The sequence below is a fragment of the Megascapheus bottae genome, chromosome 20 (assembly GCF_031878675.1).
Source record: "Megascapheus bottae isolate mThoBot1 chromosome 20, mThoBot2.hap1, whole genome shotgun sequence".
Taxonomy (NCBI): domain Eukaryota; kingdom Metazoa; phylum Chordata; class Mammalia; order Rodentia; family Geomyidae; genus Megascapheus; species Megascapheus bottae.
Genome location: NC_143528.1, coordinates 41,002,058 through 41,020,018, shown reverse-complemented (window position 1 = coordinate 41,020,018; position 17,961 = coordinate 41,002,058). Strand labels below are relative to the sequence as shown.

Below are 17,961 nucleotides of genomic sequence, written 5' to 3'. Positions count from 1 at the left end.
GTCCCTGAGCTTTTCAGCCCAAGTCTAGCACTCTTCCACTTCAGCCACAGTGCCACTTCCTTATTCTTCTTTTTATAAGTGATATTTCTGGATCTAGAATTGGTACATTAAAGTATGTGTACCTTTGATTAATGGATTGATTGAGGCCTGCCTGTGTAGCCCATACTGGCCTAGAGCTCACAGTGCTCCTGCCTCTAGCCTACTTTTCTTAAAACTTCTTGGAAAATACATCCAAGGCTTAAGGACAATTTTCAGTGTTTAAATTTTAAATCTTTTCTGAGTATATGTACTATATGAATACAGGATTTTACATGACAGAGACTAATCATCTTATAATCCATGGAAAACATTCCCCCTCCTTTTAAAAAACCAAACCAATTTTAAGCCTAGTATTGATGGTTCATACCAATAATCCTAGCCACTTGAGAAGCTGAAATCTGAAGATCAAGGTTCAAAGTCAGCCTGAACAGGAAAGTCCATGAGCGTCTTACTTCCAGTTAACCACCAGAAAACCTGAAGTGGCACTGTGGCTAAAGTAGTAGAGCTCTAACCTTGAACAAAAGAGCTCAGGAATAGCACCCTGAATTCAAGCCCCAGGACCAGTAAATAAACAAAAGCTTTGTGGTTTTGTTGCCTGTGTTCTGTCCTGAAGTTTTTGAAAAGCCAGTTAACTTCTGTATTGTTGCTGCTATGTTAACTCTGTGGCTGCGCAGGCCGCCCCTTGGTGTTGGTTATGGTTACTAGGGACTTGAGCCTAGCCCCTTGATTGCATAGGGAACTCACATCTGCCTGGCACATTTGTAAGGCACGGGAGGTCTTTGCCTGAATGTCAAAAGATTATTGGTAAAGATAAAATGCCCTTGCCTCTTTGGTACATATATAGAATATTTACCTGTATTTGATAACTTGTTTTAGCTAGTTTTGCTTATAATTTTCCATGTTAAAAAATTGTTCTAGCTCTAACTGTAGAAGGTCGTGTTATTCTTTGTCAATATTGCTTTTCACTATTTTTTACTTTGTGACTTCCATGTTTTTCTCTTGAGATAAAAAGCATTTCAAATCCCAGGTGTGGTGGCTTATGCTTAGAACTATAGCTATGCATTAGTTGTAGCTCACATGATCGTAACTTGAAGTCAGTCTGGGGAAAAGAAGTTTACCAGACACTCAGTAAACATTCCAGTGTGATGGTTCACCTCTGCCATCCTGGGTACAGGGAAGGTAGAAGAAGGAGGATCACCTTCCCAGGCCAATGGGGCCAAAAAGTTTGTGATACTCTCTGAAAATTCACCTAAAGCAAAAAGGGGCTGGAGTATTGCTTACATGGTGAAGCATGTGCCTTACAAGCACAAGGCTCTGAGTTTAAATCCCACCTCCCACTTGCCTGCAAAACAACCTTTTGGTGAAATGAGGGAACAAACCCACAAGTTTCATTTCACGGTCTGGTATTGAGGAACGATAGTGCACAGAGCGGCCGTGTGCGGGCGGCGGGAGGTGGGAGTGAGGTGAGTGGGGGCTCACTGGTGCTGTCTTGCAGTGGACTGGATTGTTGCGGATATTCTGGCCATCCGACAGAATGCTCTTGGACATGTGCGTTATGTGCTGAAAGACGGGCTAAAGTGGCTGCCACTATACGGGTGTTACTTCTCTAGGGTAACTCTTTTTCCTTACATACGTCTGTATTTAATTTAAAATTTTATATTTTATTAAAATTTATATATAAAAATTTATATTTGTGTAAATACGTTTTTTTCCACCCCTGAGGATGGAACATAGGGTCTGACATGCTCGGTAACCACTTTAACACTGAACTACATCCCCAAGCCAGGATGTTTTTTAAAATAACTTTATATCATACTACTCTCAATTGAAATATTTTTATTTGGTATTCTTAATGATGTGTGTTTATATATACATAAGTAATTATCCATATAGTTAGTTGAAATAGCAAGAAAGTAGATCTGTAAAGGTCAAATAGGAACATAAAAGGCATGGAATTTGTTAATACCTTAAGAAACAAATGATAATTAGTGATCTGTAGAGATAAATGCCTAGTATTATATATATGTGTATGAAAATGTCATAATGAGATGTGCAATTAATATATGCAAGTAAAATAATATATGCAAGTTCATAACAGTGTTGGTTTGATACTTTAAATCCTAAAGATTGTGCTAACGTTTTAGTGATTCTGTAGTAACTCAGCAGGAAAATCTAGAGGTAAGGTACATTTAACTAATAAACTGCTTAGTTTAAAATTTTATTGTTGTTTTTTAAGAAAGAAGGAATTTTTATTTTAACTACTAAACAGCTGTTTTCCAGTACAATTCCACAAGTTGTATTTGAATTACATCGGAATAGAATTTTTAACTACTAGTTAATAACAAGTGCTAATAATAAGATGCATTCAAAATAGTTGAAATGTGGAGATGTTTCACTCAGTACTTGTGAATTATTTTTAATTATTTTTAAAAGTAAATAGTTCTTTCCACTTTTTTTCCTGGCCAGCACGGAGGAATCTATGTAAAGCGAAGTGCCAAATTTAATGAAAAAGAGATGAGAAGCAAGCTACAGAGCTACGTGAAAGCAGGAACACCAGTAAGAGTGCTCTTTGTATTTCCTCCTTAGCAACTCATGGTTTTTAGTTAAAGAATTAAATTAAAATAGAAGAATATAGTACCCTGTGTATAATGAATAATTTAGAGTTTTGTTGAGGGAACAACGCCTCTCTTAATATATGTAAGTCATTCATTCTCTGGCCATCAAAAAGATTAATAAATGTGATGGATCCTTTTCTGGTGGCTACCAGTGTTGACCTTAGAGTCTGAACAGAAAATGTAGTTGCACTGGTAACCCTCCATTTACTCCCGAGAACACTCACTCCTGGTTCCTTGTGTCAGTAGTTTTAAGAGAAGCCACTGTCTTCCATCAGGCAAACTCTTATATACACTGAGTTTGAAAAACAAAAAAAGTATAAATATCTAAAAGTGAAATATCTTTCACTGTGAATATTGTTTTGCAAAACTTTGTCCTGAAATGCAAAAAGAATCCTGTATGAGAAGAATGCTAATTGCTGCCAAATGACTTTTTCCCATGCCTTCCTCGTGGACAGAGCAACTTGATGGTGGTGATATCCGGGGTCTGTCTCTCCCTGCATTGTCACACTTAGCTCATCTACACAGTTCTTTTTTCCCCTGTCCTCTTTGCCTGCCTCTGGTCCCTGCCCTCCCTGGCCAGAGCTCAGTGAGAGCTCATATTCCGAGTATTCCACACTTGACTGGCCAAGGACCCAGTGTGATCAGAATTTGTTCTGAACACTATCTAGGTGTTTTTGCAGGTTGAAATTACGTCATCTGGGGAAGATGGGAACAGAGTGTCAGGAGGTAAACAGTGAGTGGTCCTTGCCCCGTCCATGATGGCATACCCAGTACAATAAGCATCTTATTCTGCAGTGGTGCTGAGACAGCCCAAGGGTTCCGTGGAATCAGGGGTCATGTCTATCGATCTTCAAGACAATTGATTGGCAATATATAAACCCACTTTTTCTTTTTTTTTAAAGCTAAAATGTAAAGTTGGGATGTTGTTCATGGCTCCTCTATGCTCTGGCCACCTCTGTTAGTAGTGCTTCCTTGTCTTTGATGTGAGCCAAAACATTTTTTTTTTTTTGCCAGTCCTGGGGCTTGAACTCAACCTGAGCATTGCCTTGGGCTTTCTCAAGGCTAAAAGCTCTACCACTTGAGCCTCAGCACGACTTCTGGCTATTTTCTATGTATATGGTACTGAGGAATCGAACCCGGGTTTTCATGCATGCTAGGCAAGCACTCTACCACTAGGCCAAACTCCCAGCCCCCAAAACATTTTTTTTTAACTTCATTAAAAAAAATAATAAATCCTGGTCGATCCTCTCTCCACTCTTGTCTGTCTGTATGGTTTGGTGTGACTCATTTGGAAAGGTTCTTGCCTCTTACTAGTTGAGTACCCATGATCCAAAACACTTTAGGAGCAAAAATGTTTCAGAGTTAAAATGCTTTCTTCAGATTTTTATTTGTAGTATTTGTATATACTTTACCATTTAAGTTTCCCTGACCAACTCCAGAAGTACTGCAGAATCTGGAATATTGTAAGTGTCATGGTGATGGTGAAAAGTTTTAGATTTTGGGGGCCGGGAGTTTGGCCTAGTGGTAGAGTGCTTGCCTAGCATGCACGAAGACCCAGGTTTGATTCCTCGCTCCCACATACATAGAAAAAAAAGCCAGAAGTGGTGCTGAGGCTCAAGTGGTAGAGTGCTAACCTTGAGAAAGTCCAAGGACAGTGCTCAGACCATGAGCTGAAGCCCAGGATTGGCCGGAAAAAAAAAAGTTTTTGATTTTGGAACACTTGAGATTTGAAATTTTTTCAGCTAGGAAAGCTCAATGATGTTTCTTTTTTTCTTTTTTGGTGCTGTTCCTGGGACTTGAACTCAGGCTAATGCTTTACCACTGGAGCAGCAGCTCTACTCTGAGAGGCTTAGGGATATTTTATTGCAGATAGAGTCTCAAGTTTTTCCTACTAGGCTGGCTTTAAACCTCGATCCTTAGACCTCAGTTTCCTGAGTAGCTAGGATTGTAGATGTAAGCCACTGGTGCCTAGCTTGAACCTGGTATTTCTTGAATTACTACTCCCATTCTGTTCTTTCTTCTCCAGTTACTAATGAGTTGGCTTTCTTGAGGCTGGTTTATAGCTCTTGGATACAAACTCCCCTGCCCCATTACTTTTTTGATTTTTGTGCTGTAAGTTTGAGTCATTTCTATTGACCTGTTTTTACTTTCACTGATTGTTCCTTAGCTGTGTTTATTCTCATGAATGCAGATTTTCTGTCTGTAGTTCCATACTTATTTTAATCTGGTACTTTGGGGCCTGAGCACTAACTCTTGAGTTTCTTTTGCTCAAAGCTAGTGCTCTGCCACTTGAGCTACAGTGCCACTTGTGGCTGTTTTCTGAGTAGTTTATTGGAAAAGTATCACAGACTTCCCTACCCTGGCTGGCTTTTAACCGTGGACCTCAGATCTCACCTCCTGAGTGGCTAGGATCACAGGCGTGAGCCTCCCATGCCCACATAGGGTGGCTCAGGTCTCTAGGCCTGAGCATCAGGTGAGTTTTGGCCGCTTGAGCACGTAGTGTGGGGTCAACTAGAAACTTGTGCTTGTAGACTCAGAATGAAGCTGGGCTTTTAGAGCTCAGGCCCTGGCCCCGGAGTCCCCAGTGTCAGGTGCAGTTCCCCTTCCCCCCCACCACACACACACACACACACACACACAGGTGAAGGGCAGAGAAAGGGGATTTATGACGAGGCACCGCCTCCAGGGGGAGAGCCCATTGCGGCCCATCCTCGGCTGGCTTTGGGCACAGCTGTGAGCCTCAGGTTCAGCAGACCCAAGAGTTGGAGCAGGGGGGGGGAGGGGGGAGGGGGACGGGACAGAGGTATACAGGAACATTTCTCATTACATAGGGCCTCTGCCCTTGTTTGGAGAGGGGTTCCAGGAGAAGTGAGGTCCTGGGAGGCTCTGCTCCACCCCGTCCCTCCCTATTACATGTGACCCGTATGCCTTGTCCTTCCCAAATTCCAGGAGGAGAAGGACAGAGACACCAATGCATATGGTGGCAGGGACGCCAGGCTTTCTCCTAGCTTGCAGTTCACTTTTGGCCTGAAAGGGGTCAGTAATGCTCAGCTAACCAGCAAAAGACCAGAACTGGAGGCATGGCGCAAGTGGTAGAGTGTGAGCAGTGAGCAAATAAAGCTGATGAGAGTGCTTGGCTGTGAGAACATATGTGCCTGTGTTAGCCAGAGCTCTTCAAACCCGTCTAGTTTAGGCCCCAGTGAAATCAGATTCTGAGCTTAAAGTCAAGACTTGGACCACTCAGGCAATGTAGCTAGCTGGGCTTACATCCTTATCTGTGACCCATTTGACTTCTCGTGGGCTGAGAGGCTGGGCAGGTAGGGTGTGGTGTTTCCCTCTCTGCTCCTCACAGTTCCAGTAAAGGCCGTAGACTTGGGCTCTGCATGTCTCCCCTTTTGAATCTTTTGAGGCAGAGCTTTCATGCTTTGCTCACCTCTGATTTACTGTTTGCTCAATTTTGGTCTTATCGTCTTAGCTCTTAAACGATATAATAGTTCAAATGATAAAGTAGTTTCTATGGAAAAGTGAAATCAAGTAATCAGCCTTCTGTTATGGGCTACCATAATGGTTTTCAAGGTCACAGTCTTAACTGGTATCCTGAACAGAGTTGATGAATAGACCAGCACTTGTGAAGCATGCTGAAGGCTGGCTGTGTTAGAGCTGCCGTGTGCTTGCTTAGGATTTGGCATGAAATCCCATGAAAGATGTGATATGTTGTTTAGATTCTTTACTGTACTCTTGTTTCTCAAATGTAATTAAATCACTGACATAGTAGGCAACACAAACACACATACAGATGTGTGTTTGCGTGTGTGTGTGTGTGTGTGTGTGTATAAAACACCCAATTCTTGTGGCTTAGCAGATCTCAGGAATGTGTTTCATTAACTACAGCAGTTCTTGCTTAATATGAGTATTACTTGTGAGGTTGTATTAAAATGTACATCTACGTTACAAATTTTAAAAAGTACATCTCCAGGGCCAGGAGTTTGACCTAGTGGTAGAGTGCTTGCCTAGTATGCACGAAGACCCGGGTTCAATTCCTCGGTACCACATACATAGAAAAAAGCCAAAAGTGATACTGTGGCTCAAGTGGTAGAGCTCTAGCCTTGAAAAAATCCAAAGTCAGTGCCCAGGCCCTGAGCTCAAGCCCAGGACTGGCAAAAAAAAAAAAAAAAGTACATCTCCGTAGTGTTAAGTATCGTTTAAGTCATTTATCAGTTGTGGATGCAGTTGATTCCACTCTGGCTCCCAACAAGAAACATTGTGTGTTAAGAATTTTAGCTGGAAAAATGTATGCCACAAAAATGGAAATGGATGTTTTTTGGTTTTTTTGGTTTTTTTGTAGTGTTGTTCACATTGCTTTTCAGATGGTAGGCAGCCTGGCATATAGGAATGTTGAGATGTGAACTTTTTGTCACTTTAGAAGACCGGGCTTGGGTAGAAGAAGAGCACAGTGTTTACATGCAGGCAATGTGCCAGGGCCACTGATATGAACAGCTGTGCGTGTTCATGACGTGTCATGCCATGGAATCTTAGAAAGGGACAGCTGCCTAATCAATTAAAACTGAGCATTTCAGCGCAGATGTTTAGTGATCATTAGCATGTCAGAATTATTTTAGACCTACTGTAAATGTACACTTGCATTTTAAATGTTTGTGTTATGGACAAACATAATCAAGTTTTTGCATTTTGGTACCCCTGCTTGAAATAAAAGACATATAAATAAATATGTGTTTTGTCTACCGTAAGAAATAGCATTAACAAAGTTTATATTGTTGAAGTAATAGTAACAGCAAGGGTCTCTCTCTCACACACACACACACACACACACACACACACACACACACGCACCCTGAATTTCCTCTGTGTCCCACAGATGTACCTTGTGATTTTTCCAGAGGGAACAAGATTCAACCCAGGACAAACAAAACTCCTATCTGCTAGTCAGGCATTTGCTGCTCAACAGGGTAAGTAGAAGCTTGAGCTTGTTAGTGTTTCTTCCTGGAGAAGATATGTATGTTTTGCTGCAACAATGAATGAATGTATCATCTCTGAGAAATGAAATTTCTTCTGAATTCACTTGTATTTTATCCCATATGTGTCAGGGTAAATTCCAAGTCTTGCTGCTGATATACATATTTTCAGGCCATAGATTTACTGGAAACTGAGTACATGATTATGGGTGTAATTTTTCTTTCTCTTTCTTTTCTCCCTCCCTCACTCCTCCTTCCTTCTCTCCCTCCCCTCATCCCCTCTCTCATTTGCCCTTCCTTCCTTCCCTCCTTCCTTCCTTTCTTCCTTCCTTGTCTTTGGTAGTACTAGATTTGAACTCAGGACCATATACTTACTAGGTTGGCACTCTACCCACATGTTTCAAGCCCTGCTGTTTTTGCTGGTTATTCTAGAGATGGAGTCTAGCTGACTAGATGGAGTTCAGGCTGGCCTGGAAACACAGCCCTCAGATCTCAGTCTCTAGCGTGGCTAGAATTATGGGTGTAAGTCACCAGCAGAAGGATTTATGACTTTTTTTGCAGTGTGAATTATGTATGAGGGAAAGAGCATGTGTTATGTAGGTTTGCATACCCGAGCTACAATTCAAACCCTTATTAGCGGTCTGACAGTCACAAGCCTCAGTTTCTCATACCTCTTAGAGGGACTGAAGTCTGAAGACGACTCCTGTCAGGAATATGTGAAGTTCCTACTGGAGACTCTTTCCGAGTTGGTCTGCAGTCCTTAGAAGCTTTGTAATCGCTGGAAACAGCGATTTGCCTTTGGAGATTGTGAGTGGAGTATGTGCTCTCCTAGTGGGTCTAGCAGGAAGCTTATTACACCAGTGCCTTGTCCTAAAACGTGACAGGTCACGCACACAATGGTGCCTCCTTTGGGCCATCTGCAAGTAGAAAGGTGAAAGCCTCCCAAGAGATAGGTTTCTGACACCTTCCCACGTGCCACCTTGTAGCCCTATGGGTATTTGCTTGTTTGTTTTGGTTTTGATTTTGAACTCAGGGCTTGGGTGCTGTCCCTAAGCATTTTTCGCTGAAGGCTAGCATTATACCATTTGAGCACAGCTCTGCTTCTGGCTTTTTGGTGGTTAGTTGGAGGTAAAGAGTCCCATGGACTTTCTGCCTGCGCTGGTTTTGAGACATGATCCTCAGAAGTCAGCTTCCTGAGTAGCTAGGATGACAGGTGCGAGCCACTGGGGCCACTACCCGCCCTATGGTTTTTAAGTGTGTATCAAGTGAACGTTTATTTGGTGGTGGGAAAAGGCATGTGGAGGCTCTGCAACCCTAAAGCCTTCAGATGGGAGGTGATGGCCGAAATGTACTCCTGGCTGTCCTCTAGGCAAACCTCAACCCCATTGAACTCGGTGTATTCCTAATGTACGACCATCGTGAATGACTTTTCTAGGCCTTCCAGTATTAAAACATGTGCTGACACCAAGAGTGAAGGCAACTCACGTTGCTTTTGATTCTCTGAAGAGTTACCTAGACGCCATCTATGACATCACAGTGGTTTATGAAGGGAAGAATGCGAACTGGCAGCAGCAGCAAAAGGAGCCCCTGACCATGACGGGTAAGAGTGTGTCTGCGTGACACGCGTGAGTGCTGTAGGGCACATACATTTACTGAATGCATAGTCTATTTTTTTAATGGGTAAATACCATTGCTTTGTTTTACTTTTTTTTTTTCTTTTGGAGACAGGGTCTTCTTTGTGGCCCCCAGCTGGCCTGAAATGCATAATCCTACTTGTGCCCCACATGCATTTGCTTATTATATTTTTCAAGGTGTTGCTAATGTGCAACAGTTGAAATTTCATCAGTCCTGCTGGGTTTGATATATCTTGTATGCTATGTGTTTTAGAGTTATTAAACCTAGTTTTTCTACCCAAAATTTACACATGAAAATGAAAACCCCCTCCCCACCACCCCAGTCACAGGAAGAAGTGAGGAGCCAGCCATGGTGGTTCACGTCTCTCCTCCCAGCCACGTAGGAAACCAGGGCAGGAGGATTGTGACGTGAAGGCCAACCTAGAGAAAGCCAGCAAAATACCAGGTCTCAGGCGTGAAATAGTAAAGAAAAGGGCTAGGCAGGTAGGGAGTTGAGGCTCAAGTGCCTGTAAAGCGTTGTGTGAGGCACTGGGTTCATCTGGGTTCATCCCCAGTCCAAGGAAAAGTAAAATGGAGAAAAGAGGAGCATAAGCCAGACACTGGCAACTCATATTTATAATCCTAGCTGCTCAAGAGACTGAGATGTGAGGATCACACACAGTTCAAAGCCAAAGTTAACAAGACTCTTATCTCAAATTAATGTGCAAAAGCCCATAAAGGAAGTGTACCTTGAGTAGTAGATACCCATCCCCCTGCCCTGCACCTTGAGTAAAACACACCAAGTAGCAATGTGAAGGCCTGAGTTCAAGCCACAGAGAAAAAGGGGGGGAAATAGAATAGTCAGCAATAACAATGTCAAGGTGTACATTCACAACCAGGGTGACCTTTACATGTGTATTCTGAAAGATGGTTGTAAAATTTAGTCTGTCTGACAAAAAGGAGCTGTAGCTCTTTTACAAACATTTTTTTATTTATTTTAATTCATTTATTTATTTTTTGTCGGTCATGGGACTTGAACTTGGCCTGAGCGTTGTCCCTGAGCTCTTCAGCTCAAGGCTGCCCCCCTACCCTTGAGCCAAGCCCCACTTCCTGTTTTCTAGAGGTTAGTTGGAGATAAGAGTCTCAGGTCCTTTTGTGCCCATCTGGCTTTGAACCTTGATCCTCAGATCTCAGTCTCCTGAGTAGCTAGGATTACAGGCGTAAGCCACCTCACCCAGCCTCTTTTTCAGATATTTTAGGATAAAGTTATTATATGTGTCATGTGTAACAAAAAAAAAATTTGAGTGTGCTGAATAGTTTGGGTGACTGTAACCAAAGGCTCTGCTGACCTTCAGAATTTGAGCAGACGAGGAATGGTGAACAGTTTCCATTCCTTTGTTAGAATGTCCATTTGAGCTGGAGGGAAAGAGAACATGGGCTGTGACTTTTGCCTTGGCAGCTTTTGGAGTTGAACAGTGTGCTCTGAGTGGGATCCCCAAAAGTAAATGTCCAAATTAGGCACTGCTACCCCAGTTTTATTTCAGCCTGCTCCTTAAGTGTTCCTCTGAGTGTGATGTACCTTGGAATGTTCCAGAATGATACGTTAGCTGCACCAAAACATTTGTAGAAGGAGCTTTTCTCAAAAGCATGTAGAAACTCACAGGGATGGACATCACTTTACCAAAGCAGAGTTGTGAAATTACTCCTCTATCTAACGTGGTGATGAGATATGGCTCCCACCAGCTTGTGTAGCAAAGCACTTTGAAAGAGAGGCAGCTGCCAGCCGTGGAAGCTTGACAGGAAGGAGGGCGCAGAGGTAACAGTGCTGAATTCCAAAAACAGCCCAGGTAGTTCTGATGTGTGAGAATGGTGGCTGCTGCCACTCTTGTCTTTAGCCCTTAGCAATTATAAAGTGGTAGCTGAGGAGGGTACTTTTAAAGATCAGTTTTTTAGAACATATAATAATATAGCACTCATTTCAAAATGGAAACTCCAGGAAGTTCATGTGGTAAAGTACTATTCCTGCTTTCACCAGATATCCTTTTGTGTGTATACATTTAACTTGTGTTTTCTATGTGTGTGCTAGTGTTAAAAGCTTGAACTCAGGGCCTCATGCTCTTATAACTGAAGATTAATTCCTTTTTTTTTTCCTAAGGAATTTTCATATGTTAATCTACTGGAAGAAGGATTTTTGGTTATTCTTATGGTATGGTGTTAGGAAGGCAAACTCAAGGCTCTCTGCATCCTTGGGAATGTTCTGTGCCACTGAACTACGTCTTTCCTTGATCTCTGGATTGATTTGGGGGTTTTTTTGGCCAGTCCAGAGGCTTGACCTCAGGGCCTATGCACTGTCCTTGAGCTTTCTCAAGCCTAGCACTATATGACTTGAGCCACAGCACCAGTTCTGGCTTTTTCTGTGTATGTGATAGCAAGGAATCAAATACAGGGCTTTGTGCATGCTAGGGCAAGCACTCTATCACTAGGCCACGATCCTGGCCTGGTCATTGGATGGATTTGTTTTTCGCCAGTCCTCGGCTTGAGCTCAGGGCCTGAGCTTAGGCTTTCTCAAGGCTAGATCTCAACCACTTGAGCCTCAGCACCACTTCTGGCTTTTCTCTATGTATGTGGTACTGAGGAATCGAACCCGGGTCTTCGTGCATGCTAGGCAAACACTCTACCACTAGGCCAAACTCCCCACCCCTGGTCATTGGATTTTTGACATGGAACCCTGATTTGATCCACTTGAGTTGGTCTCCTGAGAGCTGAGATTACAGCATAGTTTTTTATTATATTACATCCAATACTGGCCTTATACCTTATAAATGAGTGGCAGTTATTTACAAGTATATAGCTATTCTCCCTTCCCCCCCTTCTTTGTTTTGTTTTGTGTTTTAAGATAGTCTTACCTGACCTTGACCTGGACTTTCCATCCTCTGACACACTACCACACAGTGTTAACTGTGTAACATGTTACAATCTGGTAAGAACCAGAAAAGTAAGGGTTATTCCTGATTAGAAATGAGAGGCCAAGGCCTAGAAACAAGGTAACCACTCTTAGGTTTTTTAGGGCAGAGCGGTCAGGCCAATCTGCAGCTACTGAGTATTCCCATGCCATCTCTGGAGGTCCAGCGGGGATCCAGGCAGACATTGCTCTGGGAGCCCCCCTCGGCTCGGGCATTGAGGGAACCCTGTGTGGGGGGAGGTGGGGGGAGTCAGGGTCAGTGTGAAGCCTGATGAGGTTGGCATCTTAGTATCCCTTCTAGTGATGTGGTCAAGGCCTTCTAATTAAATTCAACTTCCACATGTGGTACTATTGATTTAACTTAGTAACTTTCATAATTACAAGTGGACATGGAAGTTATAACATTTACTCACAAATTTACAGTATTTATTTTTCAAACATTTTTGCCTGTTGTCTTACTTTCATTGTGTTACTTTATATAATGATGAGTTTTAAAACAGTAAAATGTAAACTTGTTTTGTTCTGTATTAGAATTTCTCTGTAAAGAATGTCCAAAAATTCACATTCACATTGATCGTATTGACAAGAAAGATGTTCCAGAAGAGCAAGCATATATGAAAAGATGGCTTCATGAACGTTTTGAGATCAAAGACAAGTGAGTAAGCAGAGTCCTAGTCTCCCAGCTTTGTTCAGCCACGTCTCATTACACTGCATCTGCTGTCTTCAGAATGCTTTTGATAAACTCACGTGAAAGCTTGTTCCATGTGTATCTGTTCCTGTTTCAACCCTTCCTTTCACAAATCATTGAAAGAACTTACCGAGTATCTGTCTAGGCTTTAGACATTAATACTGTCTATTAAGATGCACAAATAAGCTTTCAGATGAAAGATGCCTACATCTCTCCTTTCAGAACAGTAAAGGACCGTCTCCCGTGCATCTCCATGCGTGCTGTGCAGAGGGGCATGACATCAGTGTATTGTCAGAAGTTGAAGGGACAGTTGACATTTTTCTGTTGTTGACATGTGGAGCTTAGACAGTCTCTGGTGTTGACTGTGCTTTTGTCCCTGCTCATAGCACTTAGCAGACTGCAGCAGTGCCGGGCAGTCAACGGTCTGTAACCTCATATGGTTGGGTATCCAAAGCAGCAAGTGGTAGAGTCTTTGATCGAATGCAAAATAATTGGGGACTACTTTTTAAGGAATTAAAACAGAGTCCTGGACTAGGAATGTGGTTTCATGATAAAGAGTGCTTGCCTAGCATGCACGAAGCCCTGGATTCGATTCCTCAGTTCCATGTAGACAGAAATAGCCAAAAGTAGCACTGCAGCTAGCCATGTCTTCTAGCCATGTTTTCTAGTATATTTCTCCTCAGACTATGTTTCTTCTTTTCCTTATGTGGAAATAAAACATTTTCTGTCAACCTTCTGGGTCAAATCAAGTGAAACTTGCTTAAAAGTATAACAGGTTTAAAATGAAATACTTGCATGAAATATCTGAGTTTCATTGACTCACAATTATTAAGCAACATATTCAGGACCATTTCAATTACAGGGACTGTTCGAGTATGTGCACTGATATAAACATCATTTCAGGAGAGCGGCTGAAGAATATGCATTATGTGTCGTGTATCGTGTGTGTAGGATGAATGCAGTAGCCCTCTGCTGTAGGTGTCCACTACTTTGGGGTGTAGAATGAGTGCCTGGGAGGCAGTGGCAGCCTCTAGCAATATAGTGTGGAAAGGCAACTTTCCACAAGACTTTCCCTGGGAACTCCCATGTCGAAGTCATTACAGTATTAGAATCTAACCCCTTTTAAGTAAGATGGCAAATGCTATGGGTCCTTCTTGGACCTGCTTTTATAATTCCAGGGGAGTGAGGCTTTCAGGCAGACTCCCTTGTAGATCATTAGAACTGCTGGTCTTTCATTGGCTGCTGGTATGTGGAGAGGTATATACCACAAGAGAGAAATAGACGGATCATGAAAGTCAGATCACCACAGAATGCTGTCAATTGGAAGCTTAGAACCAAGAAATCCTGGTCAAATGGCTTCTAACCACATGTCTAGAGTGCAGTTGAGGTGTAGTAATTGTAGAGCAAAGTAGAGAACTTAGGTTACAACATGTCTCTGTTCCTTCTTCTTCATCTTGACTTTCCAAGGACCGGTATCTTCTCCAGCACATAACAGGTATCCAGTAGATTAACTTTGTTTTCTATTCTGGCTATAGGTTGCTTATAGAATTCTATGATTCACCAGATCCAGCAAGAAGAAACAAATTTCCTGGGAAAAGTGTTCACTCCAAACTAAGTCTCAAGAAGACTTTGCCCTCCGTGCTGCTCTTAGGTGGTTTGACTGCTGGCTTGCTCATGACGGAGGCCGGAAGGAAACTGTATGTGAACACGTGGATCTATGGGACGGTGCTCGGCTGCCTGTGGGTTGCCATTAAATCATAGCCATCATAGATGAGGGCCGGCCCCTTCCTCACGGGGCTGGCAGCCTTGTCTGCTAGTGAAGGCTGCACACTACACCCAATTGTTTCCTGAATTAAACGAGACGTGTCAATAAAGCCTTGTTGACTGAACAAGTGAAAGTAAAATAGACTCTGTGACTAAAGCTGATATGACGTTGAGCTTGGGCAAACCTACATGCTTTTCCAGCTTTAGCCCTGGAGCTGCGGTGAAGGGAAAGCTAAGTGGAATGTATGCTGTGCTGTGTATTCTCATGACTTAATTGTCAGCTTGTATCGATGTCTGGGATTATGTGTTCTGCTGCTGGGTAATCAGATGGCTGGTTTTTGTAACGTTCATTGGAGCATATTTCACCCTATTTGTTACATTTTCTTCAGCTTGTCTGCTCTAACCTGTCATCACTAAAGTATTCAGAATCTCGCAGCTTTGTGTTTAATTCTGCAAGCCAGTGAAAGTGGTATTGGCGTGTCAAGCTATGCATAGGAAAGGGCAAGGAGTGTCACAGGGCAGCTGGGCGCATGTTCTTCCGTATTGTGTTATTTAGCTGCTTTTGCTTTACGTTTGCAAAATAATGAACCTTCCTGATACTGAAATTGCTAATGTGCATACCCACTCTACAATAGAATAATGTATGTGACAGAATGAAGTTCAGAATTGTGACTGATTCGTTGTAGCGAACTGGAAATTGCCTTTGAAAATGGAAGCATCACTGCCATAAGAACGGAAAAAACCAAAGGGTTCCCGGCTATTGTCTCTGTCAGCCTAATCAGTATGAGCCTTCCTCAGGCTGGGAGTCTCGGCTCCAGGGGCCGTAGCTGTGTTAGCATGTGCCTCTGGCAGTTTCTCTCTGAGGTAGCGGAATGGTCCTTGTGCTGTGGGCGGCTTTCCGCTGTTGGAAGCCTTTTCCCTTGGGTGTCCCTTGGCAGTGCTGCTTAGGATCTGCCCAGTACTCGAGCGGAGCTGCTCCTCTCTCCCATGGCTTCCACAGAGGCATTTGTTTGGATTTGGTTGTGAAATTCAGCTTCAGGCCAGTGGAGTTACAGGAGTGGGTCTGTCTGTCTCCCACTATCCCCTGAGAGCAGTGCTATCCTGCAGGCCAGGCTCCCAGGCCCTCCCCCAGTCGTGGGGAGTGGCCTCTGAGGACATACCTGCCTGCGAGTCCTTTCAGGTGATAGTTCTGTCTGTTGCTTAAGGACTTTGATGGCATAATTCCACAGTGACCCAAAGGAAACACGCCAGGCGAATTGTGATTCTGAAGAATTGAAAGACATTTTTGCCTGTGTCACATTGTTTTTCCAAAATCAGAAAATAAGCCATCTGAGCAAGAAGCGTGATGTGAATTGGTTTGTGTCCATTAGTAAGTGATGCATACAACATTCAATACCTGTGTCCACACACAGAACTCAGCTTCAGTGCGCAAGGAGGTGAGGTCAAGCTGGCATCAAGTACTCCCACACCAGGCTGTAGCGTGTTTGATCTACAAAGTCAAGTCTGTGTGAAGGATATTTTGCCAGCAGCCCTCAGCTTATTTCTGACTCCATCCAAATGAGGGTAAGCTGTAGAGTTTGAGGGCGCAGCTATGCCATGCCCCCAAATCGGGTTTTCACGGGTGGACTGCATAGTCAGTAATGGATGCTTTAGTGGGGGGGTGGCCTGCGGGGAGCTGAGCGTGTTGGTTTGTGCCTCTGTCCTTCCAGCACAAGGTCTATAAAATGTGGTAGTTGAAAAAAAAAATGTATCAAAATGTTTGAAAATTAGAAGCTTCTCCTAAACCTGTGTTGATTTTTGAGTAGAATTAACTATTCCCTAAAATCCCACCTGTAAACCCTTTCATATAGTATCATTGGACCTATTATTTGTATTATTGTTGTTGATTTAAAGCTTAATTATTACTTTGTTTTTCTTTACAAGAATGCCACCAGTGCGCATGCTTTTCTGTTTTTCAAGCAAGGGCGTTCAGATGAAAGTAAAAAAATAAATAAGTCTTCACTCTCTAATGTCTGTGCTGTTTAACATTTTGCGATCTAAACGTTCACCAACAATTTTCTGTCCCATGAAATAGGATTAATGGATTGGCCCTACATTCTGAACTTAGAAAACTTTATTTTTTCTGAAGTTTTGCCCATTTTAAGAGTGAAGTACCACAAGTTGCAAAGTGTAATAGTTGTATCATGTAAATTTATATAAGATGTAAAGCCAGTATTCAATGAGGGGTAATTATTTAGATGATCACAAAACACATTGAGTGACTAACATTAACCAAGTCATTTTCTAATTGTAATGCATACTGACGGTTTCATGTGCTTCATTTCAGGTGCTCCCAGCTCTTTTTACTATTGTTATTTTTCAGGTAGAGACTTGTGGTTTTTGCCTCAGACTGTGATTTCCCTACCTACTCCTGGAATTACTGTTGTCTGCCACCATGCCTGGCTTGTTTTCTTGAAATGAGACCTCACTAACATTTTGCCTGCTGTCCTCAAATCTCAGTCCTCCCAATCTCCAAATTCCAAGTAGCTGGGATTACAAGTTGTAAGCCTCATCTTTTTCCTTTGTAATGCATCATGGGTTATATATAAATGTTTTGAGTAGGGCTGTGTTGTTCTAATGACCTGATTAGATTGACCATTAACAGAAAATAGAAATAGCACAAAATGTGCCGATTATAAACATAAGACGTAAGTATAGACATACGCAATACACATTTGATTTTTTTTTTTTCCCTGTCCTGGGGCCTGAGCACTGTCCTTAGGCTTTCTGAAGGCTAGAGCTCTACCACTTGAGCCCCAGCACCACTTCCAGCTTTTTCTCTGTCTGCAGTACCAAGGAATTGAACCACGGGTCTTCATGCGTGCTAGCAAGCACTCTACCACCAGACCAAATCCCTGGACAGACTTGCATTTGAGAAGACAAAATTGTATCTTGTGTGTAATTGTAAATATATAGTAAAAAATAAATTCTAACCTCACTGGTGTTAGAAGATTAGAAGTTCCATGGGTTCTTGATAAGCAGTGGGCCTTTTCAAAAATTATGAGTAAGTCAGGTGCAGTGGCTCACGCCTGTAACCCTAGCTACTGAGGAGGCTGAGATATGGCACAAAAGGACCTGAGACTCTTATCTCCAGTTAACCTCTAAAAAATGGAAGTGGGGCTTGGCTAAAGGGTAGGGTACTAGCCTTTAACTGAAGAGTTCAGGGACAGTGCTCAGGCCTAGGGGTAGGGTGGTAGCCTTGAGTTGAAGAGCTTAGAGACAGTGCCGCAGCTGAGTTCATGACCCACCTATATATAAATATATATAT

General features: G+C 42.6%; 1 protein-coding gene across 1 annotated transcript in view; it reads left to right on the top strand.

Moving 5' to 3' along the window:
• The window catches only part of Agpat5 (1-acylglycerol-3-phosphate O-acyltransferase 5), a 29,694-nt gene extending 13,031 nt beyond the window's left edge, over window positions 1-16,663 (top strand). Inside the window, exons 3-8 of the mRNA XM_090353702.1 lie at window positions 1,535-1,650; window positions 2,506-2,595; window positions 7,531-7,621; window positions 9,063-9,227; window positions 12,734-12,857; window positions 14,426-16,663. Coding sequence (XP_090209828.1) covers window positions 1,535-1,650; window positions 2,506-2,595; window positions 7,531-7,621; window positions 9,063-9,227; window positions 12,734-12,857; window positions 14,426-14,651 — 812 coding nt within the window. The 3' untranslated portion in view covers window positions 14,652-16,663. The remainder of the gene's footprint in view (window positions 1-1,534; window positions 1,651-2,505; window positions 2,596-7,530; window positions 7,622-9,062; window positions 9,228-12,733; window positions 12,858-14,425) is intronic.
• Window positions 16,664-17,961: the final 1,298 nt, after the last annotated feature.